The 19257-nt window shown below is 46.2% G+C and overlaps 1 protein-coding gene across 1 annotated transcript in view; it reads left to right on the top strand.

Moving 5' to 3' along the window:
* Window positions 1-6560: 6560 nt before the first annotated feature.
* Lamc1 (laminin subunit gamma 1) overlaps window positions 6561-19257 on the top strand; it is a 123017-nt gene continuing 110320 nt past the window's right edge. Inside the window, exon 1 of the mRNA XM_006979923.4 lies at window positions 6561-7242. Coding sequence (XP_006979985.1) covers window positions 6831-7242 — 412 coding nt within the window. The 5' untranslated portion in view covers window positions 6561-6830. The remainder of the gene's footprint in view (window positions 7243-19257) is intronic.

The raw sequence follows: 19257 nt of genomic DNA, 5'->3' as shown, positions 1-19257 counted from the left end.
GTTCATGAAAGTACTATTGTCAATTGCTGAGTTATAGAACCAACCTAGGTGTCCATCATCAGAGAAAAGGATGAAGAAAATACGGTATATATAAGGATAGGGTAAGGACATGTGTGGTGTTGGTACAATATATACTTATATAAAATGTCCTTACAATAAAATACCACATATAATGTAATGAATATACACACCAACATTTAAATAGATTGAAAAAAAAAACTCTTTGAGAAAGTAGAAGAAAATACTTCTGAATTTGTTTTGAAGGTCAGTATAATGATGATATTAAATCCTGACAGGTATTGTCTTTGTTTTTGTGTGTGTAGGTAGGTCAGAGAACAATGTTCAGGAGTTGGTTCTCTCCTTTGGCCATGGGTTCAAACTCAGGTTGCCTGGCTTCCTCAGCAAGTGATTTTACCCATTGATCCATCTTGCTGACTCTCATTTAGTTTTTTTGAGAGACAGAGTCTCATGTAGCCCAGGCTGGCCTTGTACTACTTTAGTACTAAAGATGATTTTGGATTCCTGACTCTTTTGGCCCCATCTTCCAAGTGTTGAAACTGTGGGTGTGCACCACCACATCTTATCTTTCTTTGGAAGCAGGCTCTCACCTTAGCTGGGACTGATCCCGAACACACTCGATAGCCCAGGCTGGTTGCAGTTTGGAGTAATCTTCCTCTCTTGGCTTCTCAAGGGATGGGACTAGAAGTATGTGCTACCACACCTGGCTTACCCTGTTATTAATAATAAACCTCCAAAGCTAACCGCACGTTAAAGATATTCCAGATTTCCACCACGAAACCATGTTATCTGCATAGAAAAGATTATCATTTTTTTAAATTATGGGATTCAATTCTCACCAGATTAATAGACTAATAAATCTTCGGAGAAGTAAAATTCTCTTTTTTCTTGGTGGTATGGTTTTGGGTTGGGATGTGGATGGGATTTGCTATTAGGTGTTGGTTGCAATCTCTTCCTTTGTATTGCATTTAGATATTGTAACACAAGTTGTTTTGATGTGGCCCTGCGGTAGCCAGGGTCTGTGTTTACATCCGTGGCTCCTGATACCATCAAAGGCCATGCTGATCACAGGGGTCTGAGTCGCCGCACTGGGACCACGTTGGTGTCTGAGGGCCATGGGGCTGCGGAGGCCATGCCAATCTGAGTGACCTGTGCTGCCACCTGGGACCACGGAGATATCCGGGCTCAGACTGCTGCAAGGGCCATGTATAGATCTGTGGTCCTCCCACAGCTGGCGTCTGTGTTGATGTCTGTGGCCCAGAGTAACACCAAAGGCCGCACAGATGCCTGGGGTCTAGGCTGCAGCCTGGGGCCATGTTGGTGTGTGTGTGTGTGTGGGGGGGGGGGCTTGGCTTGCTGATCTTGGTGGCCTGAGCTGCCACATGGGGCCACGGTGTTGTTTGGGCCCAGGCTGCTGCATAGGGCTATGTCTGGGTCCATGTCTGGGTCTGTGGTCCTGCTGCAGCTGGTGTCTGTGATGATGTCCATGGCCTGTGTTGCCACAGGGAGTCTTAGGAACCATGCACATTGAAATCTGAGGGCTGTGCTGAGCCGGACCCGCCCCTCACTGGCCGTGGGATAGCTGACCCTGTGCCTCACTGTTCTCAACAGCAGGAGAGCTGGCCCCATCCCCCATGGGAGAGATGGCCCCACCCCTCACCATGGGTGTGGGAGAGCTGGCCCTGATGGCATGGACCTAGGACACCTGGCTCTGCTCCTCCACTGAGGTGGGACTGTCCCAGTCCCGGCTTATCTACCACCCAGCCCCACATCCTGGACCTTGGGTTGGCCCACCCTAGCATCTATCCCATCTATGACCTGCTGGAGTTCATGGAGAGACTGGTTCTCCATGACTCGGCGCAACAGCAGGATGTCCGATAGGAGTTTGGGTGAGGGTCCAGTGATGATGGCATGCCAGAGGACTTGAACCAGACCAATGACTCATTTTGTGGGCGGGGCTGATTGGACAAAAGGGTATACTGCATGACACACTGCAGCTCCGGATGCCACTAGGATGAATGAAGAGGTGTTGGAAAGATGGAGGAGCGAGGTTTCGAGACAGAGTTCCTCTGTGTAGCTTTGTGCCTTTCCTGGATCTCACTCTGTAGACCAGGCTGGCCTTGAACTCACAGAGATCCATCTGGCTCTGCCTCCCGAGTGCTGGGATTGAAGGCATGTGCTACCACCACCTGGCTAATTGTGTTGTTTTTTTTTTTTAATTGATTTTTGGGGGGTTTCCTTTGGGGGGACTCTGTAGGGGTGATGGGAGGATATGGAGGGACTGGGAGGTGAGCGGGATTGGGGTGCAAGATGTGAAATTCCCAAAAGAATCAATAAAGAATTATGTTATAAAAAAAAGTCGTTTTGAATCTTATGTTGATATGAGTCCTTTTTTTCTCCCTTGTAAAACTAGAACCAAAAAAAAACAAAAACAAAAAAAACAAAAAACAAAACTAGAACCATAATTTAAGATAGCCTGAATTTGGTCCATAGGACTGGATGGGATTGAAAAGATTCCTCCTATGCAAGAGGAATCTTGTCCTGTACCGGAGACACACAAGACCTCTGATCTTGTTATGTTAGGATTTGTACCAAGGACACAGACAGGAGCTCCAACCCGAACCCCAAATACCATGTGTAGGTACTGTAACTTTGAAGAGGGAAATTCTAATTCCTTTTCAGGATCACTTTAATGTCTCCCCAGTTAAAACTCCTATTTGATAACCTGAAAAGCCTGGGCTGAGTAAAAGAGCGCTTCTTTACCCTTGTTCCTCTTGTGACCTTTACACGACAGAAGAAGAAAAACCTCTGTGCACAGAGTGCCAGAAGGGTGGCCTTTGTCCTGCTTCACTTCCTTCTCAGGACAAGAGGCTACTTAATCTTGTGGCTTAGTTTCTTCAGCGCGACAGAGGCAATAGTATCGGGTGCTTCAGAGAGAATTAGAAAAATGAAAATAATATACAAATACAGGCTAACATCGTCATATTATTAATAATAGCTGTTGCTTATGAGTAGCATTTCTAAATGTAAAGGACAAGGCAGAGAGTGCAATATTCTTACCTGTGAAGACAGTAGACTTGGTGATGAAGTCAGAAAGACTAAAGAATGGAAAAATAAACGCATCTGGAATTATAAAAGGGTTAAAAGCTTATAAAGATACAATCTTGAAAGGCCAGCACACACTTTAAATTTCTTCCTAATTACATAACATGCTCTCTAGACCCTCCGGTAGTGGACATCTGTCGATTTCTTGCTTACCTTGTAACCTACTACTGGCCACAGCAACCTTTCCCCTGAGTGGCTGTGCCTCAGCGGGCTGATGACCAGGTACTGTTGTTCAGTTCAGTAGGGGTAGGCGTGCCTACAGATTCACAGGCAGCCAAAACAGTGAGCACCCTCCCTTGAAGTTAGTCAGATATATCCTGAGAGGCCATGTCTTAAGCTTTGGAGATATAACTAGGAGATCAAGGCTCTTCGGAGGGGATCTAGCTTGTACAGCCACATGCCTTGATCCCACCTGCCTGGCTGCATAGAGCCACTGGTGACCAGGCATTAAGAGAATCTGAGTCTTCACAAACCCAAACTCAATTTTCCCTCATGTGTTCCCTCATAATTAGCATGGCTGTTTAGTATATAATGGAATTTCAAAGGAGTCAAGAACGTGTATTCAAAAGGATAAGGCTCTGGAATCTTTTGACCAAACCCCAAGAAGAAGGAGGAGGAGGAGGAAAGAAAGAACAAAATTGTATAACTTACTGTAAGTCTTATATACTTTTTTGAGTGGGGTGGGGGGGTGAGGGGGTGGGGGGTGGGCGGGTGAGGAAGATAGGGTCTCACTGGCCTGGAACCGAAGACCCTCTTGCCTTAGCCTATAGTGGATGTTAGGAAAACACTCCAGTGGGGTGCCATCAAATTGATTTTCTTTCTATTAAATAGCAAGTCTATTGATAACTGTGGTGCCTCCAGGTACTTCAAATACTCTGTTATCATCCAACATCCAGTGTTCAGATTTCCCAAACTGTCTTCAGAATTGTATTACAAAGTCATTGGTTTATTTGAATCAACGCTCACAAAATGATGACGGCCATGGGGGCTCATGCCTACAATCTCAGCACTGGGGAGGCCGAGGCAGCAGGGCTGATGTGGGAGCCAGGCCAGCCTGGACTAGTGAGGCAGACCCTGTCTCATCCCCTGTCCTCATCCCCCAAATCCACACAATGAAACAAAGTTGTATCAACAAGCGCATTGGCTGGATACAATTTATTTCTTAAAAAAAAAAAAAAAAAACTTTGTTACTTTAACATATTCCAGTGGGCAATAGAGTTTAGAGGTTACTTAAGGTTCCTTCGATTGCTTTACAAATAACAGATAAGGTTCTTGCAATGAAATTGCAGAGTAAATTAGCATAAATAACAGCTTGAAGTTAACTTTGGATATCAGAAGCCAAAAGGGAGCAATGGAAAGAATACACACCAATTTATTTGGCATGTTTAATGAACTGAGATGTCCCCTCCAGGGATAGGTGGATAGACTGATTTTGCTTCAACCATCTAAAATGTTATTATAGCTCCCAATTTTCTTTCTGCAAAGAGTTACAGGGGTAAAGAGTTAAAGACCTTAGCGCACATAATCTCCATCATCTCATCAAATAAGAAAGGTGGATGCATCCCCAAGTAGGTTCAGTATTACATGTCCCCTGGACGGTAACTCCTACCCATCACATGTAGTTCATTACCCTTAAGGCCCTCTTTTTTTTTTTTTTTTTTTTTTTTTTTTTTTTTTTTTTTTGGTTTTTTCGAGACAGGGTTTCTCTGTGTAGCTTTGCGCCTTTCCTGGAGCTCACTTGGTAGCCCAGGCTGGCCTCGAACTCACAGAGATCCTCCTGGCTCTGCCTCCCTAGTGCTGGGATTAAAGGCGTGCGCCACCACCGCCCGGCTAAGGCCCTCTTAAATAGGACTCCTGACCCTAACATTGACCCGAACTCTCATTGTTTCATATGTTCACTACTCCATCTTTAAAACAATTATATTTATTTATTTAGTTTTGTGTGTGTCTATATATGTGGGCACGCGAGTGCCTAGGTGTGGGTTTGGGAGTAGGTATGAGGCCCCTGGGGATTGAACTCAGGTCATCAGGCTTGGTGACAGGTGCCTAAGCCTCCGGGCCATCTTGTAGATATCAAGATCCCTATCTTTAAAAGCTTACTGAAGCCAAAATCGTATTTATTGTTATCACTGTATCATTAAGGTCCAAAAAGTTTTTAAAAATGCTTCTGGAGCGTTTACTTTGTGGGTCTGCTTTGCATCTTCGGCTGGGATTACAGCAGTGTGCTGCCACGCCCGGCTCTCAGCGGGCTCATTTTTATAGCTACCTCTCTTTCCCTGTCTGCTTGTTCTATCAGCCCTGTAGGTAGGTAGTTCTGATCTGGGACTAAAACTCATGATCTTTTGGCTCGGGCCCTGCAAACTGAGTCATTCTGGCACTGATAATATTCCGTGACTCAGCAGGTCCGAAAAGGAAGATGTCAGACTCCAGATAATTTCGAGTCTTTTAAAGGCAAGCTGGGAACCACAAACAAAACAGTGGAAGAATTTCCAAGCGAGTCTGCATATCCAGGGGGAAAATGTCATTCCATTCCCAGCCTTCTCACTTCCTTCCTGGCCCGGGCAAATGACAACTACACTTTAATTTAGAGCAAGGAAATCACAAAATTGACTCTGAAGTTGAGGTCGGACCCAGCCCCTTGGATACCCCGGGATCTCTCTTCTCAGCGGGATTCAGCGCTTGTCCTGCGCTACAGGAGGCATCTCCCTAGGACGTCGGGCGAGACCAAGGTCACGCAGGCCGCCGCACCTTTGCGGGGTCGTTCAGGCCCCAGCGCCGGGTAGTGGCTGGGCTATACCTTAAGGACTGACACCTGGTTGGGCCACGGTCCAAGTCATCGTAAAGTCAAAAGGCAGATTCCGAGCCACCTCAGCGACCCGCGTCGCCCTTTAGAATCCCCTCCGAGTCCCCGATACCCTCCAGGGCAAGATCCTCTTAGGAGGAGGGACCAGGGGAAGGATTCCCGCAGGGTGTGGGATCTCCACCGAGGCCCCTGCCCTCCCAGCATGCAACGCCCCGCGCCCCACACCCTACGCCCCGCCCTCCTCCCGTCACTCACACTCCCTCCCCGCCCACCTTGGGCCTCTCCCTCTTATACCCTCGCCCAGCCCACCTCTCAGTCACGCCCACCCAGAAGCCCTCCTTCTTGCCCCCGCTCATCTTCCATCTCGTGGCCCCTCCCTTTTGCTCCCGGCCCCGCCCACCTCGCGCCCCTCCCACTGGCGCCCCTCGCCCCGCCCACCCCGCGCCCCTCCCTCTCGCTCCCGGCCCCGCCCACCTCCCTTTTCGGGCCCACCGCCCTCCAGGGCCGGAGCACCCGCGGTTGCCCCTGCCGCCGCCGGGAGTCGCTGGGGAGGACGCGTAGGGCGCGGAGCCGCTCCCGGCCCGCGTGAGCTGCTGAGGAGGCCGGTCTTGGGTTTTCTCCTCCGCCAGATCCCACCCCACCCGGCAGACCCCACCCCCTGCTCCTTCCTCCCGGGGCGCGCTCTCGGGTGCGCGCTCGGAAGTCGGGGGTCGGCGCACAGTGCGAGCTGCACACCGGGAGGCAGCGGAGGCAGCGCGCGGTCTTCGCCTCGGACGCCCACCCATCGGCTCCGCGCCCGCTCCTCGGCCGCCAGTCCGGTCCACAGCCCGGCCTCGACCCGCAGCGGAGGGAGAGAGAGCCGCGCGGCCACCCCAGCTTTCGCCGAGGGCCCGAGCGTGGTGGGATGACGGGCGGCGGGCGGGCCGAGCTGGCCCTGCGGCCCCGGGGGCGGCTGTGGCCGCTGCTGGCTGTGCTGGCGGCTGCGGCGGGCTGTGTCCGGGCGGCCATGGACGAGTGCGCGGATGAGGGCGGCCGGCCGCAGCGCTGCATGCCGGAGTTTGTTAATGCCGCCTTCAACGTGACCGTGGTGGCTACCAACACGTGTGGGACTCCGCCCGAGGAGTACTGCGTGCAGACTGGGGTGACCGGAGTCACCAAGTCCTGTCACCTGTGCGACGCCGGCCAGCTCCACCTGCAGCACGGGGCAGCCTTCCTGACCGACTACAACAACCAGGCCGACACCACCTGGTGGCAAAGCCAGACCATGCTGGCCGGGGTGCAGTACCCCAACTCCATCAACCTCACGCTGCACCTGGGTAAGCGGTGACAGCCCTGTTCCCCACTACTTCTCGCCCTCGGCCCAGCTCCGGGGCTGTGCCTTCATGGAGCCTCTGGTCCGGCCCGAGGGGCCTGTCCAGCCGCGTGCTGACGGTCTGCTCTCCAGCGTGGGCCACACACAGAAATTCCTTTCTCCAACTTCTAAAATTCATCTCGCTTTGAACATCCGGTGAGGGCCACCATGTCCCACTCTGGCATCTCTCTGTTTTCTTACTCCATCTAACGCAACCGGATTCTTTCTCCGTTGATTATTTTCTATTTCAGCAGTCAGGATTTTGGACCAACACCCCCACTCCCTTTCCCCCGCTGCAGGGCTAATGAAACACCCATCCTGGCAGGACTATCGCAACGCTTGCTTGCGTTAGTCTTGAAGGTCTGCTTTAAACACTTGTCTTTAAAATGCTTAGCTGTCTCTCCGGGGTTGAGAGCGATTGCTCTTAGCTCTGATTAGGGAATTTGAGGGGGGCAAATGCCTTTACTGCGGGTATTGCCTAAAGTAGAAGTTCACTTTTCAAGTTACTCTTCTGTAGAGCTGTTCAGCCTTAATTAAGAGCTGTTTCGCTGCTGCTCCCGGTAGAGAGAAAACAAAAAGGTAATGAAGACACTCACTGTAATTGCCGGCAGTTTCGTTCCGGTGTAAAAAAGGCTCCCAGGCTCTCCTCCCTGTCTCCCCTTTCGCTTTGATCCAAGCAAGTGTGGAAACAGGCATCGTTTTAGAATTCAGGAAAGGGGTGAATAGTAGGAAACTTCATGACAGAACCATGGGTGGGAAAGACTGTGATTATCTGAATGGGTCAGAGTTCCTGCTTGATTGAGGAAAGTTTTTCCTCAATTTTTGAGACATACAAGCAAACAGAAGATTTTGTGGTTGTGTTCAATCGTGCAGTGTAAGTATGAGAAACTGATTATGGATGTGTAGTGATTCCATCCCATTGCATTTGGAGCACTTGATTTTACCAGTAGCTGGTACTAAAGAACTAACTTCCAAAGAGAACAGGTTGCCTCAAGCCCGTCCAAAGCCTGGCAGTTCTATAGAGCTAATAACATCTGCGATGTTTGAAAGGGACATTTTGTAGGCAAGTGATTCTTTGATCATGGTTTCATAGTTTTCTTCCCATTGCTCTCTAGCACCCCCAAACATTGTTTCAGGATTTCAGAGAAGGACTACGACTTATTAGAGAAAGTGCCTTAAAAAGTGTAAATTACCGTGTGTGGAATACATTTCTAGAAAAGCAGTATTTAGTGCCCTTTGTAGTAAACACCTTTTTATTTGTGCATGAGTCACCAAGCAGATGGAACATTTTGAAAGCAAGTTCATAAAATGAAACTGTGAGGCCTCTGCTTTTCAGTAACTGAATAAAGAAATGAGTTTGGTTTTTTAAAGCCATTGGAACTATATAGAAGTGTAGCAGCAGTGTCTTGGGACAGGTACAAGGTCTCATGGGACTACTGTTTTAAGGATCTTGGAAGTTTTTTAAGTTGCCCAGAATGAGTTTTGCAATCTATGTCCAGTTATTTTTAACTTTTTACTTGATTTTGTGTGTGTGTGTGTGTGTTTGTGTGTGTTCAATTCTGAATCCCCTTGAAGTCTTGCTTAATCCATTTTCAGATTAAACAAAACAAAAAAACAAAGAAAAGGCCTTGATGCCTCCCAGTGCCTGAGATGCAGCTGAAAAGTTCTGAACAATAGGCTGTCAATCTTGGCTTTCCTCCTCCTCTGGGCGGAAGGACCCGAGGTTTCTTTCAGGTGATTACAGAGAGGGGTGGACTACCACCTGGTAAATTCTCTGCTGCAGAGACAGTGTGCGAGGGTAGGAGTAGCAGTCAAGTTGGGTTGCTGCTGTTGGGAGCCAGACATGTTTTCTTTGGGCCGTTACTAAGAAGGTCAAAGCGTTCTTTCACCTCATTACGACTGCAACATGACATTTTCTATATGCTTGCCCTTGATTTTGCTGAAAAAGTCCCTTGGTTGCTAAGTGACATTCATAAAACAGGGTCTCATTCTGGCTGGCCTGGAACTCTGTAGACCAGGCTGTCCTCGAACTCACAGAGATCTGTTGCCTCTGACTCCTGAGTGCTGGGATTAAAGGTGCAAGCAACCACGCCCAGTGGGTTTAAAAAGATTTACAATATTTTCATAGCAGTATAGTTATTGTAAACACATGTGCTTTACATGTTTTAGTTGGAGAGCATATGAAATCTTGACTGGACTTACCGTACTTTTTCTTGGGTTGGACATGATGTCCTGGAGGAAATGTGTGCGGAGGAGTAGGTTGGGAGGGGAGAGCTTTATGTGTCATGGGGTTGATGTTTCTGGTTTCTGTCCAACCTCTTTTTTTTTTTTTTTAAATGACCGGGTATATATGCATGCATGAATGCTGCACTCAACAATTTAGGGCAAGTAGGCAAGGATTGGCCTATCAGAGTGTTTTGATATTCAGCGCATTCACTCCTTGACTCCAGTTACTCTGTGGGCTGTAGCTAACTAATTATTTCCCATGGAGTCAAGTACCATGACTGTTTTGTGCATCCATTAAATCTCCCATCCAGTTCAGATTTCACATACCCTTAAACAAGTGATGCATATTGTGCCTTGCCCCTACCGAGCATGTGAAACTCAAGTGAGCAGTGGGAAAGAAGAGGCCCAGCCACCGCTTTCCCAGCCTTCCTTTTGATGTTGAACTTTACTCACCGCAAAACTTAAATCAAGTCTAGGGTTTGGTGTGTCGGAGCACTCTGGGAGGCTGGCATAGGCGGATGTTTGTGAGTTCAAGGCCAACCTGGTGTACATAGCGAGTTCTAAACCAGCCAAAGCTATAGAGTGAGAGAGACCCTGCCTCCAAACTTAGAGAAAAAATTGTGGAGTCCGAGTACATTTAAGTAGTTACAAGCAGTATACATGTTTTGGCGGTGATCATGAGTCACTTTTTTTTTATTATGAAAACGAGACATGACGAGATACACTCAAATAATACATATAGCCACAAGGTAGTTAGTTTGTCTTTGCTTGTTAAGCTCCTCCACAGCTGGGAGACCACTGGTGACGGGTTTTTATGTAACCCTTCAGAAATGTTCATATACTGGATTGTGTGATCGTTTTTTTATGGGGGAGGCCGAATTGCATTTTAACATTTGACAGGTACAAATTAGATCCTTATAGTCAATAGCATCACGTGATGTAAGAAATGGAGGAGAAGGAGCATGGATTCTGACAGCGGCCATTACTTAACTTCCACAGGCAGTGACATGGTAGTTTCAGGGCCCAGTGCATCTTTGGATATGAAGAGTTAAAGTTGCTTTGGGAACCACAGCTGTGTTTTCTGCCTGATGTGGAGAGAAGTCTCAACCAGGCACCCATTCCCAAAAAGTTCTATTTTGCTTTCAGATTGTCTTTCCTGAGTAATCTGTATAGATTTACTTAGTTGATGTTTTAAAAGTGTAACTTTTATGTCTGATGATAATGTTATAAGTGAGTTCTAGTACTGGGGACCTGTTGAAAGTAGGATTTGATTTTTCTTAAACAGCCTCTTTAGTTAATGTGATAATTATTGTGAAGGGAAACTTGGCAGGCAGGATTTTGATCTTGCAAAAAGGTAGCCTTTTCTCATTCTTAAAACAATTAGGTTAAGAAACTGTGTACGTAGGCAGCCCTGTCAAAGTTTATGGAGCTTCCAAAGTTAGCATTGTAACCCAGTTTCCAGGCCCTTCATAAGCTTCAGGGATGGATGGTGCCTCTAGGAAGCTCTTTAATCTGTCTGTGTGAAGTGTCTGGTGTGTTTAAGTCAGAATCAACACGTTGGCCCTCCCATGAGTGTGCATTAATGTTCAACATGAAACAAACAGCAGTTTTTCTGTTTCTCCTGGAACAATCTTTGTGATACGGGCTCTGCCTATGTTGGGGAGTAGCTCAAGCTGGTGACTTCACTGTGGTATTTGTGCACCCCGAGGGGACACTATTTTAGTCTGTCTCACAAAGGCCTGATTTACATTTTGCAGGTTCCAACTTGAGAAGTTAAGGAGCTGTTCCTTAATGGCCAGTAGTTGAACAGTTTTATAAGAGTTGCTGTTGGCTATTTCCTTGTTCTACAGGTCGTTGCTTTCTCTGCAAATTCCTTCTCCCCATTTTCTGAGGCCCCCAGAAGAAAGCATACACATCAGAGGAAAAGTTAGAGCTCTGAGGCAGTCCCTCTCCATCAGCTTATCCTTGGTCATGTTGGTGTGGGAGGAGTAACTTTGGGTTATTTCAGTTCTAAATCCTTTTAGGAAGTTGGGTATGCTTTTTATCATGTAGCCCCTCTCTGTGTGCATACATTCTCATAATACTGCCAGATAGTCCACAAACATTTTTAAAATACCTAAGAAATGCATACCACAGTGCCTGATAGAAAGGTGTGGAAGATTGAAGGCCCTTTCCAAAGAGCTTTTGCTCTTGTAAGTGGAATTTAAAGTTGTAATGCTTTTACCGTATTACAGCAAGAAGGTCTTTATAAAATAATTTACAGTTTATAAATCTTTCAGCTTGTCAGTGGTTAGATGTCTTATAGCTCCATGAAGGCAACCACGAGGCTCCTCTAGGTGTGATCCTAGAAGTCCTGGTGCAGGTAAGTCTTGGACTCCTTAGTGAGTGGATTGGTCTCTGCAGCTAATAGTTTCTCTAGCAAATCTCTTAAAAGAGTGTCTGGTTTGTCCTTTAAAATAAAAACTCACGTGCAGACTGACTCAGAGACACCAGACTCCTTTGGGTTTCTTCCTTGATTTTCCTTAGGCCATTGTTCTTTTTTTACTTACATTCCCAAATTCTTAGCATCTCACTCCGCTTACTGTCCCCAAGGGAATATCTCTTAGTCCCAATCCTTCATTTACTGTTTGCAAATTTAAAGTTGTGTTTTAGGTTAGCTCTTTCTTCACATCCAGTGACCTGGATATGATTAATATGGGATGACTGGATGGAGCCATGTTTAAACTCACTTCTTACTGTTTTGTCCAGCTCAAAGAAAACCAGTGTGGACCCCACTGGATTCTACCTGATCATTGCCACATCTTGTCAAATTGGTTTCAGCGTCCCATTTTGCTCCGTATACAGATATCTCTCTATTTACAATGGAGTTATGCCCTTAATAAAGCCACTGCAATTTGAAAGTATTATAACTTGAAAGTGCTTGTGATGCACCTAGCCTCCTGGGCAGCATCCCTAGTGAGAGTGCCCTGAGAACAGTTGTTAAGGCCTGGGCTTGAGTAGAGTTGTGAGGCTGTGTTCCCTCGCAGTGTTGGTTAAGAGCACTGCATTGGTTGTAGCCCAGGACAAGATCAGGTCGAAATCCAAAGGCTGGTGTCTACTAAGTGTTCATCTGTTTCTTCAGTGTAAACTCAAAAAATCCTCCGGCAACCCATCAGGAGTCGGGAACTACCAGTATTGGAATTGCCAAATTTCAAAATGACCAGTTGATCTAAAAATGTGTATCTTATCTCTAATTTCTTAGTGAAAAGTTCTCAGTGGCTCCTCAGGTTTTCTGGTAAGATGTCCAGAGCCCTCGTCCCGCTGGGCCCGGCGCTACAGGCTCTGAACGTTTATCACTTCTGGGCACAAAGGGCTGCCCTTTGGTTTGGAACACTTCTCCCAGATGTCAGCCACCGAGGCAGGCAGGAGTCCTTCCAGGTTTCTCTTTCTCCCCCCACTTCCCGGCCTGGGTTATTCCTGCTGTTCAACTGCCCTGTCAGGGTCTGCCATCGTATATACGCTATCTCTTCCCTTACTTGCCCGTTTCTGCCTCCAGGCCATGTTGAAAGTTGTGATTTTGTTTTGTTTTAGTTTGAGACAGGGTCTGTCGATGTTGCTCAGGCTGTCCTGAAATGCCTGGCCTTAAGCTGTCTTCCTGCCTCAGCCTCCAAAGTAGTTGAGGCCACAAGTGTGTACACTTCTCCCAGATAACTGTGAAGTCTTTGAAGGAGGTCTGGTGCTTATCACTGAGTTAACTACAATTAACCCTTGTTACTTGTTTGCTGTGCCTGAGCACCATGAAAACTTCTGATGGATGGTGATTCCTAGGACCTAGTCCTGGCCTCCTGCCTATCTGAGGTCTAGACGGAGGGATCTGCGTCCCTGAATTGGGGGGTAAGAAAACCCCCAAATAGCCCTCTGACCCAAGTCTATCTCAGCCCTGCCCTCTAGTTTTGTATGAACAGTGGGCTATGAGTAGCTTATACTTTTTAAATTGGTTACAAAAAAGAAAATCAAAGAATAGTAATATTTTGTGACTTGAAAATTACATGAAATTCAAATTGTAGTATATACCAGGTTTTATTGGGGCAAAGTTAAGCTCATCTAATAACACTGTTTATGACTGCTTTCATCGCTGCAGAGGTAGAGCTGAGGAACTGGGCAGACCTTGTGTTCCTGCTTACAGAAGCTGAAGTATTACTGTCTGACCCTCGCTGCACAGCTTTGGTGACCTCTGCTTAGTGGTACAAAAATACGTCTTAATTGAGAAATGCGTGTACAGAGAGAGTCCACTTAACCATTGGGATGGAGACTGGAGCTTTGTGTTTTCAGTGTTTAGCAGTGTCCAGTAGAGTGTTCAGTAGGTATTGGTGGAGTGAATAAATGATGGGCTGAATTATGCATGCCCGAGAGAACTGCACATTCATTTCCATTCTTCAGAACGGTACCTTTGAGCTCCTGTGTGTTGTATTATCAGTGCCATCTTTTTTTCTCAAGGCATGTAGCAGTGTAGTAACTGATATGAGATGTGGTACATAGTAATTTTATTTCTATAACTTTAAAAAGTACTGAGGTATGGAGGTGATGTGGAATTGAAAGAACTATGTCATTCTATTTTATTTTATTTTACAGGCTCTCACTCTATAGCCCAGGCTGGCCTGAACTTACTGGGTAATCTAGGCTGGCCTGTAACTTTCAGCAATCTTGCCTCTGCCTCTCTACTTCTGGAACGACAGGTGTGAACTACCATACCTATTTCCACGCCTGCCTTTTTTTTTTTAAGTAAAAATTAAGACTATATCGTCAGCAAGGTTTTTATTTTATGTGCAAGAGTGTTTTGCTTGCATGTATCTCACAATATGTATGTAGGAACCTCTGAAGGTCAGAAGATGGCGTTGGATGCCCTAGACCTGGAATTACAAACAGTTAAGGGCTGTCAGGTGGGTGCTGGGAACCATACCTGGCTCCTGGAAGAGCAGGGCTCTTATCTGCTGAGCCATCTGACCCAGGCCCCAGTTAACGTAAAATTTTATGAGAAAACTATTTATAAAATTTCACACATAAATATATATTTTTGAAATTGTATTCTTCTTCTTTTTTTAGAAATGGCCATAAACAAGTTTTAGCTAAAAATATATATGCACCTGTCTATCCTTGAAAAGCTCCCGATAGTGGGTGATCAGATCATCGAAGGAAAACCGAATGCTGCGCTGTTTCGCTTGCTTTGTGTGTATGACATTGCTTTTAGATTATCCAGTTGATGGTGTTCACAGTTAGAGGGCCAGCAGTGGGCTGTTGGTGTGACAGTGAACAGCTGTAGACGCAGTGGCCAGGCAGGTGGACAGTCAGCTAGTTTTGGCTTAGCGCTAACAGGAAGTAGAACAAACCTGGGCTTTGCTTGCATCTCATCTCCAGCTGGACCTAATTGACGGCCCTACTGCTGGTCTCTGGGCTTTAAGGAGAAGTGTCAAAGTTGAGAGCAGAGCTGTTTGTTTATTTTTACTGCTCAAAATTCCTGAGACTTAAAATAAAGGATGAGCCGGTCTTATCTTAAACGGTCAATTTCAGCATAGGGTTTCAAGATGGCCGCGCACCAGCGTGCAGTTGCCCTGTCTTGGTTGCTCGCCCTGAGATTTGTAAGCAGGCCCTTCTGGGATTTGCAAGCTCCTTTCTTGCAAGACGATAAAGCTAGATGCTGGTTTCATTTGGGCTTAAAATGGACAGCTTGCTGAATAGCGGCCCCCAGAAAGCTCATTGGAACCCATCTGCATTTCTTCCCGTGTGGTCTTCCAGGGGCCAGCCGAAAATAACTGGGCCCAGTCAGTCTGGTGCCCTCTGCAGCTACATATTCATGACATAAAATAAAGCCACTATCTCTTTCTTGGACAATGCACACTCAGATCTCTTGTGGGAGGAGCATCTCTGGCAGAGCCGGGAGGTGAACTAGGGATGTGCTCTGTTTTCTTCTAAAACCTCAGAGCATACAGTCCCTCAGCTCCTCCTCTCTGTTTTCCAGCTGCGGAGGGCCTTCCTGTTGTACCAAAGGCAACACTGAATTATTGTTTTAGTTCTTGGATTTTTATCTCAATCTTTTTGTTTTGAGAAATTGGTGGAAAACTTGCTCTTCTACATGTTTCTCCTTTCCTCCCTTCTTCCTCTTTTCCTTCCTTCTCAAGACAGGATCTTGCTACGTAGCCTAGGCTAGCCTCAAACTCACCATGTAGCTACACAGCTCAGCCTGGCCTTGACTTTGAAGCAATCTTCCTGCCCCAAGTTTCCAACTGCTGAGATTACAGGTGTGCTTTTGACTAATTGTAGCACCTAATATATAGGTGATTTGTTTATGGAATTAGTTTGCCTTAAAATAGACAAGCACAGGATTTGGGAGAACTAAGAGATACTTCTCTCATTTTCTTTTTCTTTGTCTGGAAGTTGCTGGCATCAAGAGTTACTAACCAGTATCTGTTGAGGGAACAAGTGAGCCAGCTGATTCTCATCAGCCTATGTCAGTTGAAGTTCTGGGGAGCTGTTCTGAAGGCAAGCCTCGGAGACAGAGCTGGGGTGTGCAGGGTGAGGGGGTCTCTTGGTTCTCCTCGTTTAAAGCAGGCTGTGATTTGGGTTGATGCTCCAGGGTGATATGAAGTTGTAAGCTTGTGATTGTTGACCCACGTTCAGAGACTTTAAGGATATCTGTGTGATGTCTGTGTGGGTCACAGTGCCAAGGATTTGTTGAATTATTTATTTCTAAATAATGTGTTTTCTGATCCCAGGGTGAAAACTAAGTGCTCTGCAAATGTTCTCTGCTGTGAAGACTTCATCTCCATTCCTTTAATCTGTACTAGGGAGTGACTTGTCAAGGAGTCTGTTAGATCTAATAAATCCAAGCTTGAATTGTGTGGCTTTCTTGGAGAAGTGTGGGAAGCTTTGTGACATGTTTCTAGTTATGTGAAGAGTTTTTCCCACCCCAAATGCATTGCATTGGGTTTCTGTTTGTTGGACAAAGACATTATTTAAATGGCAGCCAGGGAGAAAATTTTTCCTTTAAGGGTATTCAGTAATGGATACGGAAGACACTGAGGGAATTTGTGATGTGTTTGATGGGGGTAAGACAAAAACATTCATCGACAGAAAAAATGATTCAGGTGGACGTTTTGAAAGTGCTAGGGAGTGCTACAGAGCACCCCAAGAGGCGCGAGAGAAGTCTGCCAGGGGAAGCTTCCTGGATCTTGAAAAAAGCTAGTGGACATGAATGAAGGACTTTCCAGGAAGGCTGAATTATTTGAACAAGTTCTAAAAATAATCAGGTAGTTGTGAAGGCATTGCTTACCTTTCATGGAGTAACGGGCATGGTTTCAATGTGGAAACTGGTTAACAGAAGAGAGAGGATTGCTTCCTAGTCGTTCTGGCTAAGAGCAAGTGCAGCAGGTAGCGTATTGAACCCTGTGCTGGGTGCCTCTGATTCTTCAGTCTCCAAAGCTAATGTCTTTGTGAAGAACCAGGAGAGATGATTCATGGTTTTTCTGTGGTCACACAGGTGGGTGTTGGTGGAATCCTGAGCTGACCTGCTTTGTTTTATGCCCTGGAGAGCAGACTTGGCACATGAGAGGTAGCGAACCATAGAGACCTTAAATCAGGCAAAAGACTAACTAACTCACATCAGAGAGCTAAGCCTGGTGGCTCTGATTTTGCTTGAAAAACTCTGGATTTGGATTTTTCTGAAGGAAAAAAAAAGAGGGCTTTATACCTATTTGTAAAGGAGACTCTTTTAAAGGGGCAACTATTAGGTTTGGAGTACTTAACTAGTTGTGTAATATTTAGTCCAATGGCGCTTGGAATGTCGAAGGAATTTATTGAATTTCAGAATGAGGCCCTGGGTTTTGTCAATGTCTACTGATAGGAAGGAGAAAGCATACCCTCCACTATTCTGAAGGGTGGTCAGTAAACTTTCATTATGCAGGGGAATGCCACCTTATCTACTTCTTACCTTGGCCACATCTCCTTTCTGGTGGCTGAATTGCTGAGTTCGGTTCAGCTGTTCCCTTTATCTGACATCACCAAAGATAACGCCTGAAGTCGGCCTGGTTGATCTCCCGTTCCATTCCGTTTCTCCTCTGCTCCCAGTGAATTCTGACCCTTCCATGGTGGCTTTGTGTGGGTGTGACTCACGTTTGCCAAAGAGTAGGTCTACTGCACCTTCTTATTGACTGATCGGGAGATAGCTGCTGTACCCCCAGGAACCTTCCTTTGTTACCGGTTCCATCTTTCAGGCTCCAGAGCCCGCTATTCACCTTGATTTCTGTATATGCAAATTTGCCAGGCAGTCAGCCTCCCTCCTTCTAATCTTTCCAGAGCATCGCTGCACTGAGGGTCATTTAAAGGTGACTGTTTTGTTTAGTTTTGGCTTTTATTTCTGAGAAGGGGGTCATAATTAATTTCCCTTTAGGACTTGTGTTTGCCGTGTGTGTGTGTGTGTGTGTGTGTGTGTGTGTGTGTGTGTGTGTGTGTGTGTGTGTTGTTCCCTGTCATAGTTTAATTCCATTTCTAGAATTTAAGATTAAAACAAACAAACAAACACCAAACAAACCCAGCCCAGTCCCGAGCACTTTCCATGAGCTGGCTGATGAATTTCTGTGTCTCTGTCTCTGCCCCTCATTCTTTCTGCTCTCCTGACAGCCCTTAGTCCCTGTCTTCTGTACTTGCTGGTCACTGGGCTCTCCTACCATGTGACGCATTGACGGCCTTTAAATGCTTTGATTGGTTTCCGTTCTTGTTGGGTAGGGGGGCACTTCCTGATGCATGGGAGGGCGTGAGTGTTGGGTTTAAAAGCCCCTCGCTCTTTTTTTCCCTAGTTGGTAAAATATGGAAGCGAAAGCGTGTTCTCGGGTATGCCATCAGTTTCTTTCAAAGAGAATGAAAATGCCCTACCTTTTCCAAGGGAAGAGCTTGGGAGGGGTGTAGGGACATCCCCAAATGAGTTGGCAGGGTCTAGGAAGTGCTAATTTCCCTGCCTTCGGCTCACATTGAAATTAAAGGCAGGAATAGTCTGCGTGTTTCCAAAATCTGTGACCATCTTAGGAATAAGTAATAGCACCTTAGCAATGTACAATTATTTGATTGATAGGGAATTTAAGTTTTGTGGCCTTCACCTACAACATTTAGAACCTTAGTTTCTGGAATGTGAGCACATTTAGAATATGTAGCTGTTGTGGTTTCAATGTGTTTACCAAGTTCTTGTGTTGGAAACCAACCCAGTCTCCCAGTGTTGAAAGGGAGGTGATTAGTATCTGAAGACCTGCCATTAATGGCCTCCTGTCTTGGGCATGGCAGTAGGTTTATTGTGAAGGTGAGTTTGGCTCTTCCTGTCTTATTTATGGTCCTGCTGTTTGATGCTTGCTTTGTGTTATAATCCACAGAGAAGACCCTTACCAGGTGTCAGCAGCCTCCAGGTCCATGAGCCAAACAAATTTCTGTTTATTATGACTCAGTTTGAGATATTCTTATAGCAGCAGAAATGGATCAAGACAACGGCTAACTAGAATAGCAATAATGAAATTATGGAGTTCATGAAGAATATAGGTAAATTCTAAATATAGGTGTGCTAGTACATGCCTGTAATCTAGTCACCTGGAGGGTGGAGGCAGGAGGATCAGAAGTTCAGAGTTGTCTTTGGCAGCATGGAGAACACAAGACTCAAACGAGGACAAGAAGTCCTCGGGGACGTTTAAGCTCTTAGAAAAATGTTTAGGCAGCTGTGTGGTGGTGGTGGTGGTGGTGG

Source organism: Peromyscus maniculatus, chromosome 11 (assembly GCF_049852395.1).
Source record: "Peromyscus maniculatus bairdii isolate BWxNUB_F1_BW_parent chromosome 11, HU_Pman_BW_mat_3.1, whole genome shotgun sequence".
Taxonomy (NCBI): Eukaryota; Metazoa; Chordata; class Mammalia; order Rodentia; family Cricetidae; genus Peromyscus; species Peromyscus maniculatus.
This window is presented reverse-complemented; position numbering and strand designations above follow the sequence as displayed.